The 16289-nt window shown below is 39.4% G+C and overlaps 1 protein-coding gene across 50 annotated transcripts in view; it reads left to right on the top strand.

Annotated features, from left to right (window-relative positions):
- Nucleotides 1-16289, top strand: part of LOC119653867 (sodium channel protein para) — a 317579-nt gene that overhangs the window by 153963 nt on the left and 147327 nt on the right. For all 50 annotated transcript variants that reach the window (XM_038058927.1, XM_038058962.1, XM_038058971.1 and 47 more), the window contains 2 exons: nt 4424-4629; nt 14063-14191. In XM_038058927.1, coding sequence (XP_037914855.1) covers nt 4424-4629; nt 14063-14191 — 335 coding nt within the window. The remainder of the gene's footprint in view (nt 1-4423; nt 4630-14062; nt 14192-16289) is intronic.

Here is a 16289-nt window from a genome sequence, read left to right on the forward strand (position 1 = left end):
CTTAACTGTTAACGGCCTTGGCGCATCCACCATTTTCGTTCGCCTTAGATTTCGCAAGTGAAATTTCCGGAGTTAGGGGACCTGCTATCTGCCTTCCGTATTTTTAGTTCCGTTTTTTTGGAACTGTTAGTATACCTAGCAGGCAGGCAGCTGGTGATTTCTGAGAGTATCCACATCTTTTTCCCGCACTCTCTTGTTTGATGGTAGATTGATGGGAATACTTTTAGATGTCACTTGGTCGCCTGTGACACTGTTGGAACGGCAGACTTGCCTTTGGAATTTAGTTCTTCCTTCGGCGATCTGTTATAGAGCATTCTTAAATCTCTCATCATATTTTTTTATGGCGTCGTCCACATTCTAGGTGTGTTTGATAAACTCTGACAACTGAACTATTTTAACAACGAGCGGTGTGAAAGGAATCTGTTCTTCATTAATCCTGGCCAGATTATTTTCAAATCATCTTTCACCTTTGGCATTCATTGTCCTTCACTTTGCTATATCTTTTACGCTCCTTATAGTTGGCGGTGCTCTCTCCTGAAAGTGTCTTTGTTTTGATTCTAGACTACCTCCTGGTCTCGCTCCTCTTGAGCAAATGTGGAGGATGTTGTTACCGCTTTTGTGGTCCAGGGATCTGCTTTCAACTCAATTTAAATTTTGTTGCTGGTGTTCTCTGTAAAATGAAACTTTGTTTGGACACTTCCTTCTCCAAATCTAAAAGAGTTGAAGCATTAGATGTCGCGATGGTCAAGTTGTCCACCATCGGCTCACTGCGATCGAGGGATATCTATGACCGATTGCCCTCTAGCTCAGTTTCAAAAGCCGCCGGTACTGGGGGTTCAAGTCCGCACATCGTAAGTTTCTTATTTCTTACGTCTTCCATAGTGGCTCTATGTAATGGGTATTCTTTCCATACCCATTTTGGTCCATGCACTAGAGATGGGCAGAAAGCATCAATAGGATCCTGCCAGATGAAAGATCTGGTAACTCCTTACAGAGCTATCTATCAGTCTGTCTGTAACACCCATTTTCTCAGAAACCGCTGCAGCGATTGGTAGGAACTTTCTTGGGAAGTTTGGAACTTTCAACGTCCACGCATGTAGTGAGTAGCATCGTTTTACGATCAGTTTAAGAGGGGCTTACCATAAATGCAGAATGGGGTTTTCGGTCGATCTTGGTTTTGATATTAGCTGTGAAGAGGAGCGTTGGGGGATCGAAAGTGATTATTTCTTTCACGGACCCATTCTTAGATACTGCCCAACCGAAAAATTTGAAAAAATTAACGAAGCTGTCCCTATAAGGTGTTCAGGACTTAAAATACCCTCCATACCGACATCTGCAGAAATAAAGTTAATCATAATTACGACCTACAAATGGGACAAATTTCCACTCAAATACAGGGTGCGGCAGCATAACTTCCTTTTTTAAAATGCGCGCCACTCAGTTAGTTGATGTCATAGCGGAGCGCTAGTGGTCTCGTTCAAAAGGGGTTACTGTAAAGTTTTGTCCCAATACGGTTCAGTTGCCATCATGCGTTGGAATAGTGAGGAGCGTGCCTTTGCCGTTGAGGTTTACTTTTCAAGCGGATGTTCGGTTATTGCAACACAGCGTGCATTTCGGAATCGCTTTAATTTAGCCCCGTTGGCTCCCGTCCCAGACCGCAAATCAATTGTTACATGGGTCACTACATTCAGACAAACTGCAAGTGCGACAAAAGGAAGAACTGGAGTCCCTCGGCTCGTTAGATCACTTGAGAACATTGAAGCAGTGAGAGCGTCAATGTTACGATCGCCACGGCGTTCTGCGCGCTAACACGCATCTGCCCTTGGACTATCCGATCGTTCTGTGAGAAGAATTCTTCGTGATGATCTTCATTTTGATCCCTATAAGATGGCGATAGTGCAGGAACTTTCAGAACGTGACTTCAATTCTCGGATGAACGCGTGTGAGCTTCTTCTTGATATCGTTCCCGAGGGTGTTATTGTTTTTTTTAGCAATGAAGCCCATTTTCATTTGTGTGGGTCGGTTAACAAACAAAACATGCGCTACTGGGCTGACACCAACCCTCGAGAATTGCATCAAAAGCCTTTGCATTCACCCAAAGTCACAGTGTGGTGTGCAATTTCCTCAGCTGGAATTATTGGTCCCTCGTTTTTTGAGGAAAATGAGGTTACAGTGACAGTGAATTCGGACCGGTATGTAAACATGCTACTGAATTTTTTTTTCTCACGGCTAGAAAATTTGGATTTGGGGGACACTTGGTTCCAACAAGACGGTGCAACAGCTGTTTTGAGGGAACACTTTCCAGAGCGCCTTATCTCAATTAGAGGCAATTTGGAATGGCCGGCACGCTCTCCCGATCTGTCCCCTCGTGATTTTTTTCTATGGGGTTTTTTGAAATCCCGTGTTTATGTGAACCGTTCAAGAACCCTACAAGATTTGAAGACCAACATCCAAGAAGAAATTGCCAACATAACACCTGCTATGCTAACAAGAGTCATGACAAACGCCAGACACCGGTTTACGCAATGTATGGAGAACGGGGGACGTCACCTAACAGATTTGATCTTCTTCAATGTAAATAAAAACTTTAGACATGTACCTACATTATAAAAAATAAATAAATATTTTCCGATGCATACAATAGTTTTTATTGAGTTGTGAAAAAAGGAAGTTATGCTGCCGCACCCTGTATATATCTATACATCAATAGGTATGCTCCTATCCGTCAACTGGTGTTGCGCTTGATGGGAGATCTGACAACTCACCACCTGTCCGTCCGTCTGCCACACGCATTTTGTTCAGAAACCGCTGTAGCAATTGGCACAGATTTGCTGATAAGGTTGCAACTATGAACGTCCTTGCGTGCAGTGAGTAACATCGTTCTAAGTTTAGTTTAAGGGGGGGGGGGCGCTCCTCATGCATGCAAAATGGGGTTGTGGGTAGGTGTTGGTTTTGATATTAGTTGTGAAGAGGGGGAGTTGGGGGGTCGAAAGTGATTTTTTCTACCACGGACCCATTCTTAGATACTGACCAACCGAAAAATTTGAAAAAAAAATCACGAAGCTATCCCTATAAGATGTTCAGGGCTCAACATACCCTCCATACCGATATCTGCTGAAATAAAGTTAATAATAATTATGAGCTACAAATTGAACAAATTTCCACGCAATTATGTTACACAAAACCTTCGATACCTGAAGCGTCCAGCTTCCATGTGTAACTTTAATTCGATGAATATTAAATGGATGAAAATACATGTATCCTTTTTCACCTACTAACCCACTTTTATGAAAAAGTAGTTTTCGTTTTCATAGATATCAATTGGATGATATTCACTTGTCAGCGAAGCTTATCTCCTACAACGAAAAGATATTCTATGTATCTAAATCAATTATTTGGTAAATTTCTCCCAGATTCAATATTCCCATCTTACGTGTGACTCACAATGAATTGAAATAATTCATAAGTTGGAGATGAGAAATTGGGTTAACTAGGCCCTGCACGCTGAAACAGCAATGTCCGGCTAGAGCAACGAAGCGAGTAACATATGTTACGCAAGAGGTTAACCCTCAGTTTCACTCCCTGTATTCTAGATACAGGTAATAAAATTCAATATTTATCAAAAACAATAAACCTACATTTTTCAGAATTGAAAATAAAAAACGGCCTACGCTCAAGTGTCAAGCAATATTATAAAACACAAACTGTCGACAAGCAAAAAGGAAGAAATCCATGGAAGGATTGGAATCTCCTCTTCTAATTCCAGTTTGGTTTTTTCCTGTTTTTTCCTCAGGACATTGTAGCGGCCTTTGCCTCCATCATTTCAAGGAAGAGCACAAGCAACAATGTTATTTGTGCTGTTCGTCCTTTGCCTTTCAACCATAAAAGAGAAGTCGAAGGCGAAGATGAATTTCGAAATTGTAAGGAAAAGTTCTATCGATCGGAATGCGGTGCTTTGCGAACGATACCCATAAAATTGGAAAACGGAATTGTAGGGAAAGAGGCAATTCAAATATACATAGTAGTGGCAAATACATAAAGTATTTGTAAGCAAGGAAAGGTATACCGGCTGCGGTATCCAACCCCAATTTAAAGAAGAACCTATTCTCCCTATACGAGGGAAAATGTCGGGGAATTTTTCCTGGGAATATTGACAAGATGTTGAGTATTGACGAGTAAATTGATGCTTTTAGCACGCATTCGTAAGTAAGGATAAATTTCTTATTGGTTTCATAACAAAAGCAACGTAGATTCCTGATTCGAGACAATCTTCGGGATTACATACAAATGAAAAATTCAAACAAGATACTTTGCCCTTTGCCCTCCCTTCATCGTTTTTATGGTATATCTGCTCATTTAATAACAAAAAAAAGATCCTTTTTAATATCATTAATACGTAATTATTCTTCCCTTCTTTTTCCAGACATTCGTAGTTGTTAGTAAAGGAAAAGATATTTTTCGGTTTTCTGCATCAAAAGCAATGTGGCTACTCGATCCGTTCAACCCAATACGTCGCGTAGCTATTTATATTTTGGTACATCCACTATTTTCACTTTTTATAATTACAACGATTCTCGTTAATTGTATTCTGATGATAATGCCGACGACACCAACAGTCGAATCTACTGAGTAAGTTATTGTTGCTTTAAAATATTTTATATAAATCTATCTAAATGCACTTTATAGGCTAAGTTTTGAGCGACGAAAATCTTTTAAGTTTATGACACCAAACATAAATTTTGAAATTTTCTTTTGTTATAATTTTCCATTGCATTGCTATAATATGGAATAACATCACTCAGATAAAAGAAAATGGATAATTAGGTACTAGAAAACAAGATGAATCAGATTCTCCAAAAGATACATTGGTTATATGTGTTGATAGCAATAGGAAAAGAACACTGTTGTGGGTTCTTTCACCTTTCACTACTTAAGGAAATTGGCTGCGATTGTCCTTGTCCCTGATCACGTAGTAATGTGACTAATGCGTTTTTATACCACTTCCAAACCCCGATTTGTTTCGTCCAATTGAAGCATTTTCGGACGAGAACAGAGGTCCTGTCTGTGTGTGTCTAGGAGGGGTGTTCCTTACAAGTCCTTCTACTTTGGAGTCTCTCAAAGCCGAGTTTGCGTTATTTTTTGACTGGACATAGATGGCTCATCCGACACCCTCTAATTCTTGATCAGTTCCCCCATAAGGGTATCCCCTAGAGTTGTGTCTATTACCCTCTGCCTGGGGGTGGTCAGGAATGAGGACTTAGTTAGAGAAAAGAGCTATCCCACCTAAAAACCTAAAAAAAATTGGCAAAATCGACTGTGAAGGTCCGTCGGCGAAGACTGAAGCTCTATCAAAGTGCTCGGTTGGCACGTTCTTGCTAGTCAGGCTCGGGAATATGGAGGGCGGGGGCCCTTCGAGTGCTTTGATCCTTCACGTGTCATTAGTACAAAATCAACGTGTCTATACCGATGTGTGGGTCAGACAATAAAAAAAGAAATTCGCGACGGCCTAACGAAAAAAAACAGAACGCTAGCTAAACCTGGAAATTAAAAAAAGGGGGACGACCGCGCACGGGAAGCCGTAAGTCTCCGGACCCGAGTACCGCGATCTAGAGAGAAAATCCACGACGGATGACAGTCTCGATTATTCCTTATTCTGCCTCAAATAGTTATTGAGACGCGGCCTCTGAGATTTCTTCCCATCCTTGACATCTTCAGGCCCTTACTTAAAGGATATCCCTAATAAGGTTTTACGGGGGCAAGAAGAAAAAGGGAGGGAGGAAGTCCTCAAATAAAAAAAAATTAGCTCAAACTCTGAAAGTCGTTTGGTTTTTCTTGTCCTAATTCTCTTTCTAGGAGACCTTCCAGCGACGCACACGAGAAGAGGAAAATGTCTCGCACAAGCTCACACCAGACATTCTTAGAGGCCACAAATGCGATCTTTTGTGGATGTCGTAAACTCAATGGGAAAGGTCTCCCGCAGCTCGAAACTGAAACTTCAGCACAAAATCACTCCACGGTTGTTCCCGCAAAAAACTGAGGAAATTCACATTAGCGGCAGCTAACTATCTCAGCAAACCAATTCCCTGACCTTCTGACTATGCCTCCATGACAATTATTCCTTTTTCCACTAACTTCCTTTCCGATTTCTAGCATTATCCAATTCTTGTCTTATATAAATTACCTATTACGAGGAAGGAATCATTCCCCAAGGCAGTATATTACTTCTTCGAATTTTGGAAAAGGAAACTTACCTTCCTTAATCCCCAAAGCTGAAATTCGGGAGACCACTAAATCACCTCTAACTCCGCTCTATACGGCTCCGGCACAAACAATGAAATTTTGAAATCCCACCGACCGTTGATCAGCTGTCCACACACGAACCGGTCCCCATGCCGCTACGCTCGTCTTGAACTCAGTTGAATTCCGAGAGTTGCGCGTGCGCCTATGGATGTGGCAAATCATTCGCCCGAATACATTCAATAATATGCCATCTTCGGCGAACATTAGGGTAATTGCACATTATTGAATGCATTGTTTGAGCAAATTAATTCAGAAAATGGCGAATGAGATTCCGTTTCCGTCGACTACACCGTGGTCACTACAATTGTAGTAGCACCTTCCTCTCGCAAAACTTCACCTGTCTAACAAATAGTTCCTGTGGGATTCCGAGTGTCATTTGCTGAAAAAGAACCATACTTCCCGATTGCCCCCGATTATCTCTCAAGTTTTTCTTGGTTTTTCGCAAGAAAAATCCCAAATTAACTGTATATTTCCACGTTGCAGACCATGAATCTGCCCCGATACGGCTAGGTTTCTTGAACCAGCAATATTTCAATGTTGATGTGGAAGTTTTCGGTTTTGCATGGTGGGGCTTTACTTGGTCGACGTTAGTGCTTCTTTAATGCATAGAGATCTTTCACAATATCGAAGTATCATCCTTCTCCTCCGACATTGCACTTCCCTATGAGTATCGTTGTTGGCCTTGTGCCTTAAAAGATCCGGATCTAAGTCGTTCAGCTTCCCTTCATCAGTGGATAGCCGGCCTGCTTCCCGGCTAGAGCCTGCAGGTCATGAGGCAATTTGTAGTTCATGAAGCAATTACGGCTTTTAATTGGTACCTTGCTTGCTTTATTCTGGAAAACTAAGAGGCGTAGTAGATCCGGAAAAGTAGACTGTCAGTATGTGTGGTCTGCTCCCTTCCAACCCGGCTATTCAGGCACTCTGGTCCTAAGCCATTTCATCGTGTTTTCCGTTTCACAGTCTACCAATAAATTAGTTGCTCGAAAATGTATGTCCATGAACACGACCTTTGGCCTCCATCACATGCACATCTGCATGGTGACAAGGTCTTCTCCTTACAAGTGGGCATTTGTTCCTGAAATAATTCCAATAGAAAAGTCAGTCGGATGCCTTTCACCACATTAGTATTGTTAGCTGAGGGTTCTTGGCTGAGTTTCCTGAGAACCCTTGTAGGGTGATCTTTACTGCTGTGCCTTCGTTTGGTTCAGTTTTTGAAGACTTAGGTCTATCCTGGGCATTGTGAAGAGTCTCTTCTGGTCGCATGCCTTCCTTCAGAAAGTGCAGTTACCATTTAACAGCCCGTCACCTTTCTGACGCCTCATATGCGGACCTCCGACTTACCATTGCTGGTGCCTGCATTCTAATCATGGGTCTTAATTGGTTGCAGCCTTCGTGGCAAACCAATGTTGAAGTTCGATCCACGGATTGGCTTCCTAACGTCTCCTTGTTTAGGGGTGGATATCTCCAAAATGTACTTTCGCCAGTTTATGGTCCTCAAAATGTTATAATATTGCTGTTATCGTCATTGTAGGGAGACCACACGCTCCGCACCGCAGTTGAATAATCCGGGTTTCACTTAAAATCCAATGCGAGGTATTGTATCAGGTTCCTGAACAGCTATTTTTAGGTTGATCCGTCGGATATTTTCCAAGTTTGACCACCAAGTCTATGTTTGACAAAACGATAGAATCATATAAGATTTAGTACGGTGAATTTATTTTGCGCGTTTGCAGATTCACTTTTTTTCTTCTTTTTCTGAACCTTTATCCCGTTCGCAAGCGGGGTCGGCTCGTCGTGATCGGTTTCGCCATTTTATTTTATCAAAGGCCTGATCTGGAGGTAATCGCGAGGCTCTCAAATCCCCAATCCAGCGTATCAAGCCATGGTCTTTTGGTCACTTATCATCGACTTCGATGCTCAGCTCAATCTTGGGAAGTGAATTCCCTTTAGCGTGAAATACGTGACCATATCATCGAAGACACCACCTAGAGGGCGACTGGGAGTATTCCCTTGCAGCAAATGTTGGCCTTGAGATGTTCGTTGATACATTGATCACAAAGAACACCAGTTGTCTAATGTCACTTCATCCAGGTTGTGCTAATGTGTGAAGCGATTTCAGAACACAGTCGACCATTAGCTGACCATTGATCCAAGATATTTACATCGTTCAATTCGGCGCATGCCAATGCCACTGGCAGTGATAGTGTCTGTTTCATGGGGATCCGTCGTCAAGAATTCTGTTTCATTCAGATTCAATCTGAGATCGTGTCGCATGAGGTGCTGATTCTATGTTTGGACAAGTTGCTCGGGATCAGCTTTGCTATTAGACGCTAGGAAAACATAATCTGGATGAAGCAGTGTACATGACGCTCATTCGCCCCGTCGGTCTTTGCTTTGATTTATCACACTGTGGAGTCTCCTTTCTTTTTGCTGATATATACTCTGTTTTTTTGCTGCATGCGTCCTCGTGGGGGTGCAAATATTTTGCCAAACGGTGAAGCTTATGACACTCCCTCCGTAGATCGGCAATTTCTACCGTCCATGAGTACATAGAAGCCTTGTCGCGGCTGGAGCTCCTCCGGGGCATGGAAGCCCCACATGCTGTCGTTTCCAGGTTCATCACTCAATCTACGATAGTGTCAGCTGCAACGCTGCCACCCCCCGGAGCGCTCTCCAGCGTGGCTCTGCCTGTTCCAAGAACTTTGACGAGCTTCCCGATGTTCACTCTCGCGACATTTTCGACTTTGGATAGGAGAAATTATCAACCGTCTCAAAGTTGTAGGCTCCTACCTTTACTGTTCTCATTTGACCTTCTTCTTTGTTTTTTCGTGCTAATCTTGGCACCCTGTACTTCGTCTTGCCTTAATTAATGTGCGCTTGATCTGGATGAAGGCAGTTTGTACATCTCGCGTTGTTGGTTTTATGATGATCGTTAGCACAGGCCAGTAGTTGGGTCAACTTTAAGAGGATGGTGCCTCTCACATCGCGGATCGCTTTTTCCCAGGCCAGGTTAAAGAGCTTGCACGATAGGGCATCTCCATGCCTTAAACCGTTGTTGATGCCGAATGGTCTCGAGAGTGATCTTGCTGCTTCCAGCTGGCTTCGCACATTATTCTAGTCACTCGTGCCAATTTGACGATGATACCGAATTCCCTCACGGTTGTGTTCAGTTTGACCCTGACTATGCTATCATAGGCAGCCCAGAAGTCGATAAAAAGATTGTGCAACCGATGGCCATATTCCAGCAATTTTTCGATCGCTTGCCGCAGACAGAAAATCTTATATTTTGGTTGGAGCGAAATATCTTTTCTATAATATGTCGGTGATATTCTGGCGTATGGAGCTATCCGATCTAGCAAGATAGCGGAAAATATCTTATAGATGGTACTCAGCAACGTGATACCTTTCTAATTGCTGCACTGCTTGAGATCTTCCTTTTTATGTATGGGACAGAAAATATTTCTTTGCAAGCCATCAGGCATTAGTTCGCTGTCCCGTACCTTCAGCATAAGTTGATGAACCGCTTGGTACCTATTCGCCTCCATATTTAACCAATTCGGCTACAATTCCATCGGTCCCTGGCAACTTATGATTTAAGTTGATGGACTGCATGGACTGTTTCTTCTATGCTTGGTGGTGGCAATATTTGACCATCATCCTCAGTTGGCAGGACCTTCAACTCGCCGATAATTTGGTTGTTAAGCAGTTCATCAAAGGACTCAACACATCGTTCCAATCCAGATTTCACTACTTGTCTCGACAGGATGAGCATCTAGGTGTACAAGGCTACATCCTGCTGATTTGATGAAGAAACTTGAGTACCTCGTGCGGTTGCTCCCTGTACTTTACGAGTTCATAGACCTATTGGTTCTCCCAGGTTTCCTTTTCTATCTGCGAAATTGCTTCCCCACTCGACAAAGTTTGTGATAGGTCTCTGTGCTTGCCTGTGTTCTCTGAGAGTTCAGCATTGCCCGGTATGCAGCATTCTTGCGTTCTAGTTGTGAAGATCATTTGTTGATTTTTCATCTCCAGGACTTCTTTTAGCTGCAGTTATTGCGGCATCCATTTCCTCCTTATATACGGGTGTAATATATGCTGTAGTGGCTCTTCTGCAGGAAACCGGTACCTGTCCATTGCGCCTCTTTCAACGCTGTTAGATTAGCCCTATATTGGGGGAAAGTCTTGGTTAGCTACTTGGCAGCTTCTTTCTTGTACAGGAAGCGCACGTTCCATGAGAAAATGTGCAAATTATTCGTATGTTTTCGTTCCCGGGTTTGTCGTTGTGTAGTCAATTCATTTCAAGGTCCCTTTTAGGTCCCTTTTCTTTTCTTCTTTCCCCCAACCTAGAGTACAGTTGGTACAATTTGCCCCATTTTTAGACGCGGAGATTAGCTTTTATCCTCCCCCGTCTGTCGTTTTTTATTAAAAAAAAACTCCCAGCGGATCACCCCGCGGGGGTGGATATAGGGTTTGGTAGTGGAGCTGTTGGGGTTGGTTTCACAGGTTTTATGCTTCTATCTGTTGTTGGGGTGTCAGGCAGAATGTGGTTGTTTTTCGGCGAGGGATAAGATCCCGGAAAATGAGTTTGGAGAAGAAAGGAACCATGTCCTTTTCATTCTTAAAAAATGCCCCTCTTCTTTCTTCAGACCGGCAGAGAATATTACCCTATCTTTGACGCTATAGTTTTGTTAAACCTGGATGCTTCTGTGGTTTGTTCCATTCCTTCACAGGATTTCCTAAAGCTGAAGCAGCTTTTGCTTCCCTCATTTTGTTACTATTCTCGGCCAGTCTTTGGTTGGGAAGCTTTCGGACATCTGTTCCTATTTTGGTTGGTTTTTTTGTTTCATCAGGGTATATCCCTTAGACAGCTTGCCTCATATGAGTCAATGAGGATGTTAAGGTTTTCAATCACTGTCTCCAGTTCAAGTTCGCTCCTCCTATCACCGTCAATCTCTAGTTAAACCATGTTATTGCTCAGGCGTCTTGCATAAGGGTTGCAGTCTGCTGTCTTGAGAGTCCTTATTATTCCTTCTACTTAAGACTTCTTCAAAGGTTGAGTTTGGTTATTCTGGGATTGGACCGGACACCCTGCAATTCTTGACTACTCCGTTGACAAGAGTATTCCCTATAGTTGTATCTGGTACTTCTTGCTTCGTGCTGGTCATGATCGATGGGGTGTTCCTTCCATTATATTATATATGTTCACCGATTGGTAACGATGAATTCAACAAAGCAGTCGCTCATTCGATATTATTATGCGCGTAGGGGGAAGTAGTCCTATACCATGTCTACCTCCTGAGTTCACCTAAAACTTCCAATGAAATATGGAAGCCACTAGGTCTCTAGTCAGGGGTTTTGATAGAAGTATAATATATGGTAGTATTAAGAACATTCACTCCAACCTTTCCCTTTTATCTTGGCTTGGGACTAGGAAGTTATGTAACATGAATATCTGACCTAAATTAGGTGGGTTTATTGGAACATGGATGCTTATGAATGAATAATTCAATAGCTTGGATGACCATCAATTCAAATCAACCCTGTAATTCGACCTTGGATTATAAAGCCCCAACCCATTTTGAATATTGTCAATTGTCCTTTTATTTCAACAACTGTTGCTGTTGATATACGGCATTTGTACTGTAAATCAACAAAGCATAGATGGGTCATATTATATATGCTAATACGTATGTCTCGCCCTGCTTATATAGATAATCCTATATTTCAGAGACCTAATTAAGCGTGAAAATCTCCAAAGATTAATAGCTGAAATCTGATAAGATGGGAATTAACTCTAGAAGATTTTAGCAGGCCTAGAGGTAAATTTGGATCGATAATTAGTTCAACATTAAAAGTAATGTGTCATGAATTTTTTTAATTGTCAATTACTGTAAAGATACTAATTTGCTGAATACCAGAGTAGCAAAACTCGGATGATTACCAACAATTACTTACACCATTTTGCTTTCAAAAGTATATTTTATTTATATATCCCCCAATTGTATCATATTCCTGGAGGACACATAGAGAAGGCTCCCTACCCCTTCTGGTTAATGTTTATGTGAAAGATTAGCTTAACCATGCCCAACTATTGATTATCATATTACTCTGAAGGGAGCGAAAATTATTTGGTAGGAGGTGTCTAATTATCAGGGAGTCATGTGTTGGATTTACGTGTTTATTGCTTTCAGTAAAGAGAAGAAATATATTCCATATTATAGTCAATGTCGTACAAAGTCACATTACATTCACATTACATACACATTTATCAAACACTAGACCTCACATTCGTCAAGGATTCATTTGTACATTGTGACTAGAGAGTCATCCTTTTAGAGAGTTAATACGCACACGAGACGGAACAACTGGAAGGCCACCTGGAATGGTCAACAAATTAACTTTATCGACACTTAACTAACCAAGACTAATTGTTATTTAATTAGCATAACACCATTCACTATACTCGTGTTTCCTTTTCACTTTTAGTTTGTTTTGTCTGATTTGAGATCTTAGAATCATAAGGACTAAAAAAAATGGATGATAATGTACATTGTATATTGAATTTTAATGATAGAGTTGCGGATAAACCATATATCATCAAACGATTAAAGTTTTATTTTAAATTTTAACGGACAAAATATCAACGGATGGTCTTCACACTTCTATGTGTGAGTTGACTATGTATTATTGAAATGATTCTGTCTATATTTGAACAACGATGGTTTTTAGTAGTTATATCACTTTTCGAATAATACCATATCTATCGCAAAACTGTCTATTTGGTATTTTTAAATTCATTTTCTTCTGTATCAGTTCAACTATATTTAGATATTTCAGCTGATTCTCAGTAGATCTTTACGTATATTAGATTATCAATTAGACTAGATTTAATTAACAATTTATTTGTTTCCAAGTAAAGCTAGAAAACTAGTTAAAACCATAATTCTAGAGAAAATTATCAAAAATAATAATGGTTCATTATTTAAAATTTATTCAATTTATTGAAATGTAAATAAAAATGTATTTTCTGAAGGAAGAAATTAGAATTGTAATCCATCGTAGTCTTGTTAAAGAGTAGTTTATTGTATTTCTGGACATTAATAATACAAAATATATGGATCACTTTACAAAAATTTTGGTTAAAAATTGGGTAAGCATAAATAGTCAGTCGTTCCGCCAAATTATATATAAATTATGGATATTCAGAACAGTTTTTAGGCGAATTAAAAGAAACAATTAGTAGAAAAGATATATAAATCTATTTTCATGTGGTTACATCAATTTAGACTATTAAACACCCAAACATTTCAATGTGAATAATTTGAGCAAATTCGGTTTGTAGACGAAATAGAGTCAGCAGGCAGTCCTTTTAGTTAATTTAGTTTTATTAGTGCTATAAAACATTAAAGTAATAGCAAAAATGGTTTTGCATTATAATCTGAATTTGCTCAAATACTATGCAATCAAGACGCCATCATTATAAATCTCTGTGTTCATTCTTTCGAAACAAATTCACAATAAACATATTATTTCATAAAATCGTCAATATTTAGGTATTCATTGTTTTAAATCAATCAAATCTCCAGTCAGCATACCATTTTGGCATTTTCAATCATTTTATTTACTTACAAACAAAATTAATATCAAATATCAATTTTATTTTTTAATTTCCTTTGAAGAATAATTTAACATAAAAAAAAAAATCTACAAACAAAACAGTGAAACAAAAACGAAGAAATTTATCTATTCGATTCGTTTTTAGGGTGATATTCACCGGAATCTACACATTTGAATCAGCTGTTAAAGTGATGGCACGAGGTTTCATTTTATGCCCGTTTACGTATCTTAGAGATGCATGGAATTGGCTGGACTTCGTAGTAATAGCTTTAGCGTGAGTTTATTATATATAAATGTTTTTAAAAATGTTTATTAGATTTTTTTATTATTTTTTAAAAATAATCTAAAGCGAAATTCGAGAATAGTACTAATTTTTAAATTATTTTTTCTCAAAATATCTTTTTATTTGTTTTTGTGAAATATTTAATTTCTAGAAAAATCCAAAGAATCGTCGATAACAACTTATAAAATGTGATAGAGACATATTACTGTTTAGTAGTGATATATTGTTAGTACTTGTGAAAGTTTTAAACAACATTCCTAACATAACGAGTTGTAGCGAACATAAATATATACACATATGTTTGTGTATTACAATTAATAGTAACATTCAACCAACTGAAGTTGTTTGAAACCGAAATTACGATAGATTCTCAAAAGTTTTTAGTTTTCAATAATAACATTTCTACCAGAAGCAAAGCAAGTTGATATCCCTTTCATTCCCCTTTTACGTTGAAAATCTTTACATCCAACTTTACCTCAAATGTCCTAGATACAGTTTAATAGCGTCCTTCAACATAAGATGAGAACACTTGAAAATCTAGTCCAAGCTCAGAAAATTTTTGTCGCATATGTCTCAAGTTTTATTTAAAATGTATAGACATATTCACTGACACTACCCACAATGGCTACTTTAAACACAAATATTATGCCAAGGGTTTCTTATAAAACTCAACTTGCAAGGTTACATTGAAGAATAAGTTTAAGGTGAATGTCTACCACTTTCATTTGCTTCTGGTAAGAAACTGTATTAGTGAAATCAAGCGGGGTTACTTCAAAGGAAATTTTTAGTTCGAGGATATGAAGAGATTAAAGGACTTTTTTTTTTGTTGAGCGAAATAAATGTGAGAATAATGCATAAAGTCAATATTAATATTGATACTTGAAATTACGAATACATCCGCAAAAGATAGTATAAGAAAATCATTAAAATCAAACAAAGAAAGTTGACCCCGCTTGATAATTTAAGATATTTATTTTTGATTATTAGATTTTTTCGTTGTGATTTGTAGAATATAAATAGAGTGTAAATATTTCGGTTAAATTATATATGCAGGCAGATGAATACCAAGAAATTAGCAGAATCAAAAATGGATGAAAAGGACACTTCCTTTTTGAAATGTGAAGTGATTTGTTAGCTAATGTTTCAAGTCCAAGTGTTCAAGTTAAAATGAATTTTCCGTTTATGGTTTTTAATACGCAAATTCTGGATTTCGGGAAGTAGTTTTTCCTTTCTTCTCTGACTTGAATTTGTCATATTATGAAAAGATTAATTTCCGTCTGTGAGATAAGCTAGTTGCATAATAAGACAGCTTTTTATTTTTGTGGAAAGAAATAACCAGTTCCCGAAATACAGTATTTGCGCGAAAGCTTTCGAATCAGATGCGTGAAATTGCGTACGGCAGTTTGTATGGAGTCGTCATACCCTAGAATTTGGATTGCTGCAGTTGTGGAGAGGAGGGAGAAACCCTCAGGCACTTGTGATTGCTCAGAACTAACTTCTACCAAGCTGTGGTCAAACAATTCTTTGGGGACTTCAAAGAGATTTTTGGATGCATGATAGGCAAGCTACACATTGCGTTCTTCAGAGCAGCCAGTGATATGTACTTCTCTCGTTCAAAATGAATAAGCAGTTTCTTATCATGCAACTCTCTTTGCCGAAGTGGTATTGTATCAGCTATTCTGCAGATTCGGTTGGAGACTCAAAAAGGTCTATACGATTTGTGTTGCATTTGGGCACGTACTACACCCCTAAAGCCGCTTAGGATCACGAGTCTGCAAAGGATGTAAGAGCAATTAGTTTTGGATTTTTTCTAGAACATGCTGTAGATACCCATTTATGTGGACTACCTCAAAAACAAACCTGCAAAGATTCTTCTTGGCGTAATTTTTACGATTGAATGGACCTCAGCAGCAATATGCCTGAACATAGAAGGAGCAGAGAGATACTCGCGCTCTACCTTCTACGGCTGACCTGACACGCTCCCATTTTTTCCAACGCAAGATATCCTTAATAGTGGTTAAATTGGAAACTACTATAGAATCGGGGTTTAAAAAACCCGACGTAGCTATCCATACTTGCAAATCATTCA

The sequence above is a fragment of the Hermetia illucens genome, chromosome 4 (assembly GCF_905115235.1).
Source record: "Hermetia illucens chromosome 4, iHerIll2.2.curated.20191125, whole genome shotgun sequence".
NCBI lineage: Eukaryota > Metazoa > Arthropoda > Insecta > Diptera > Stratiomyidae > Hermetia > Hermetia illucens.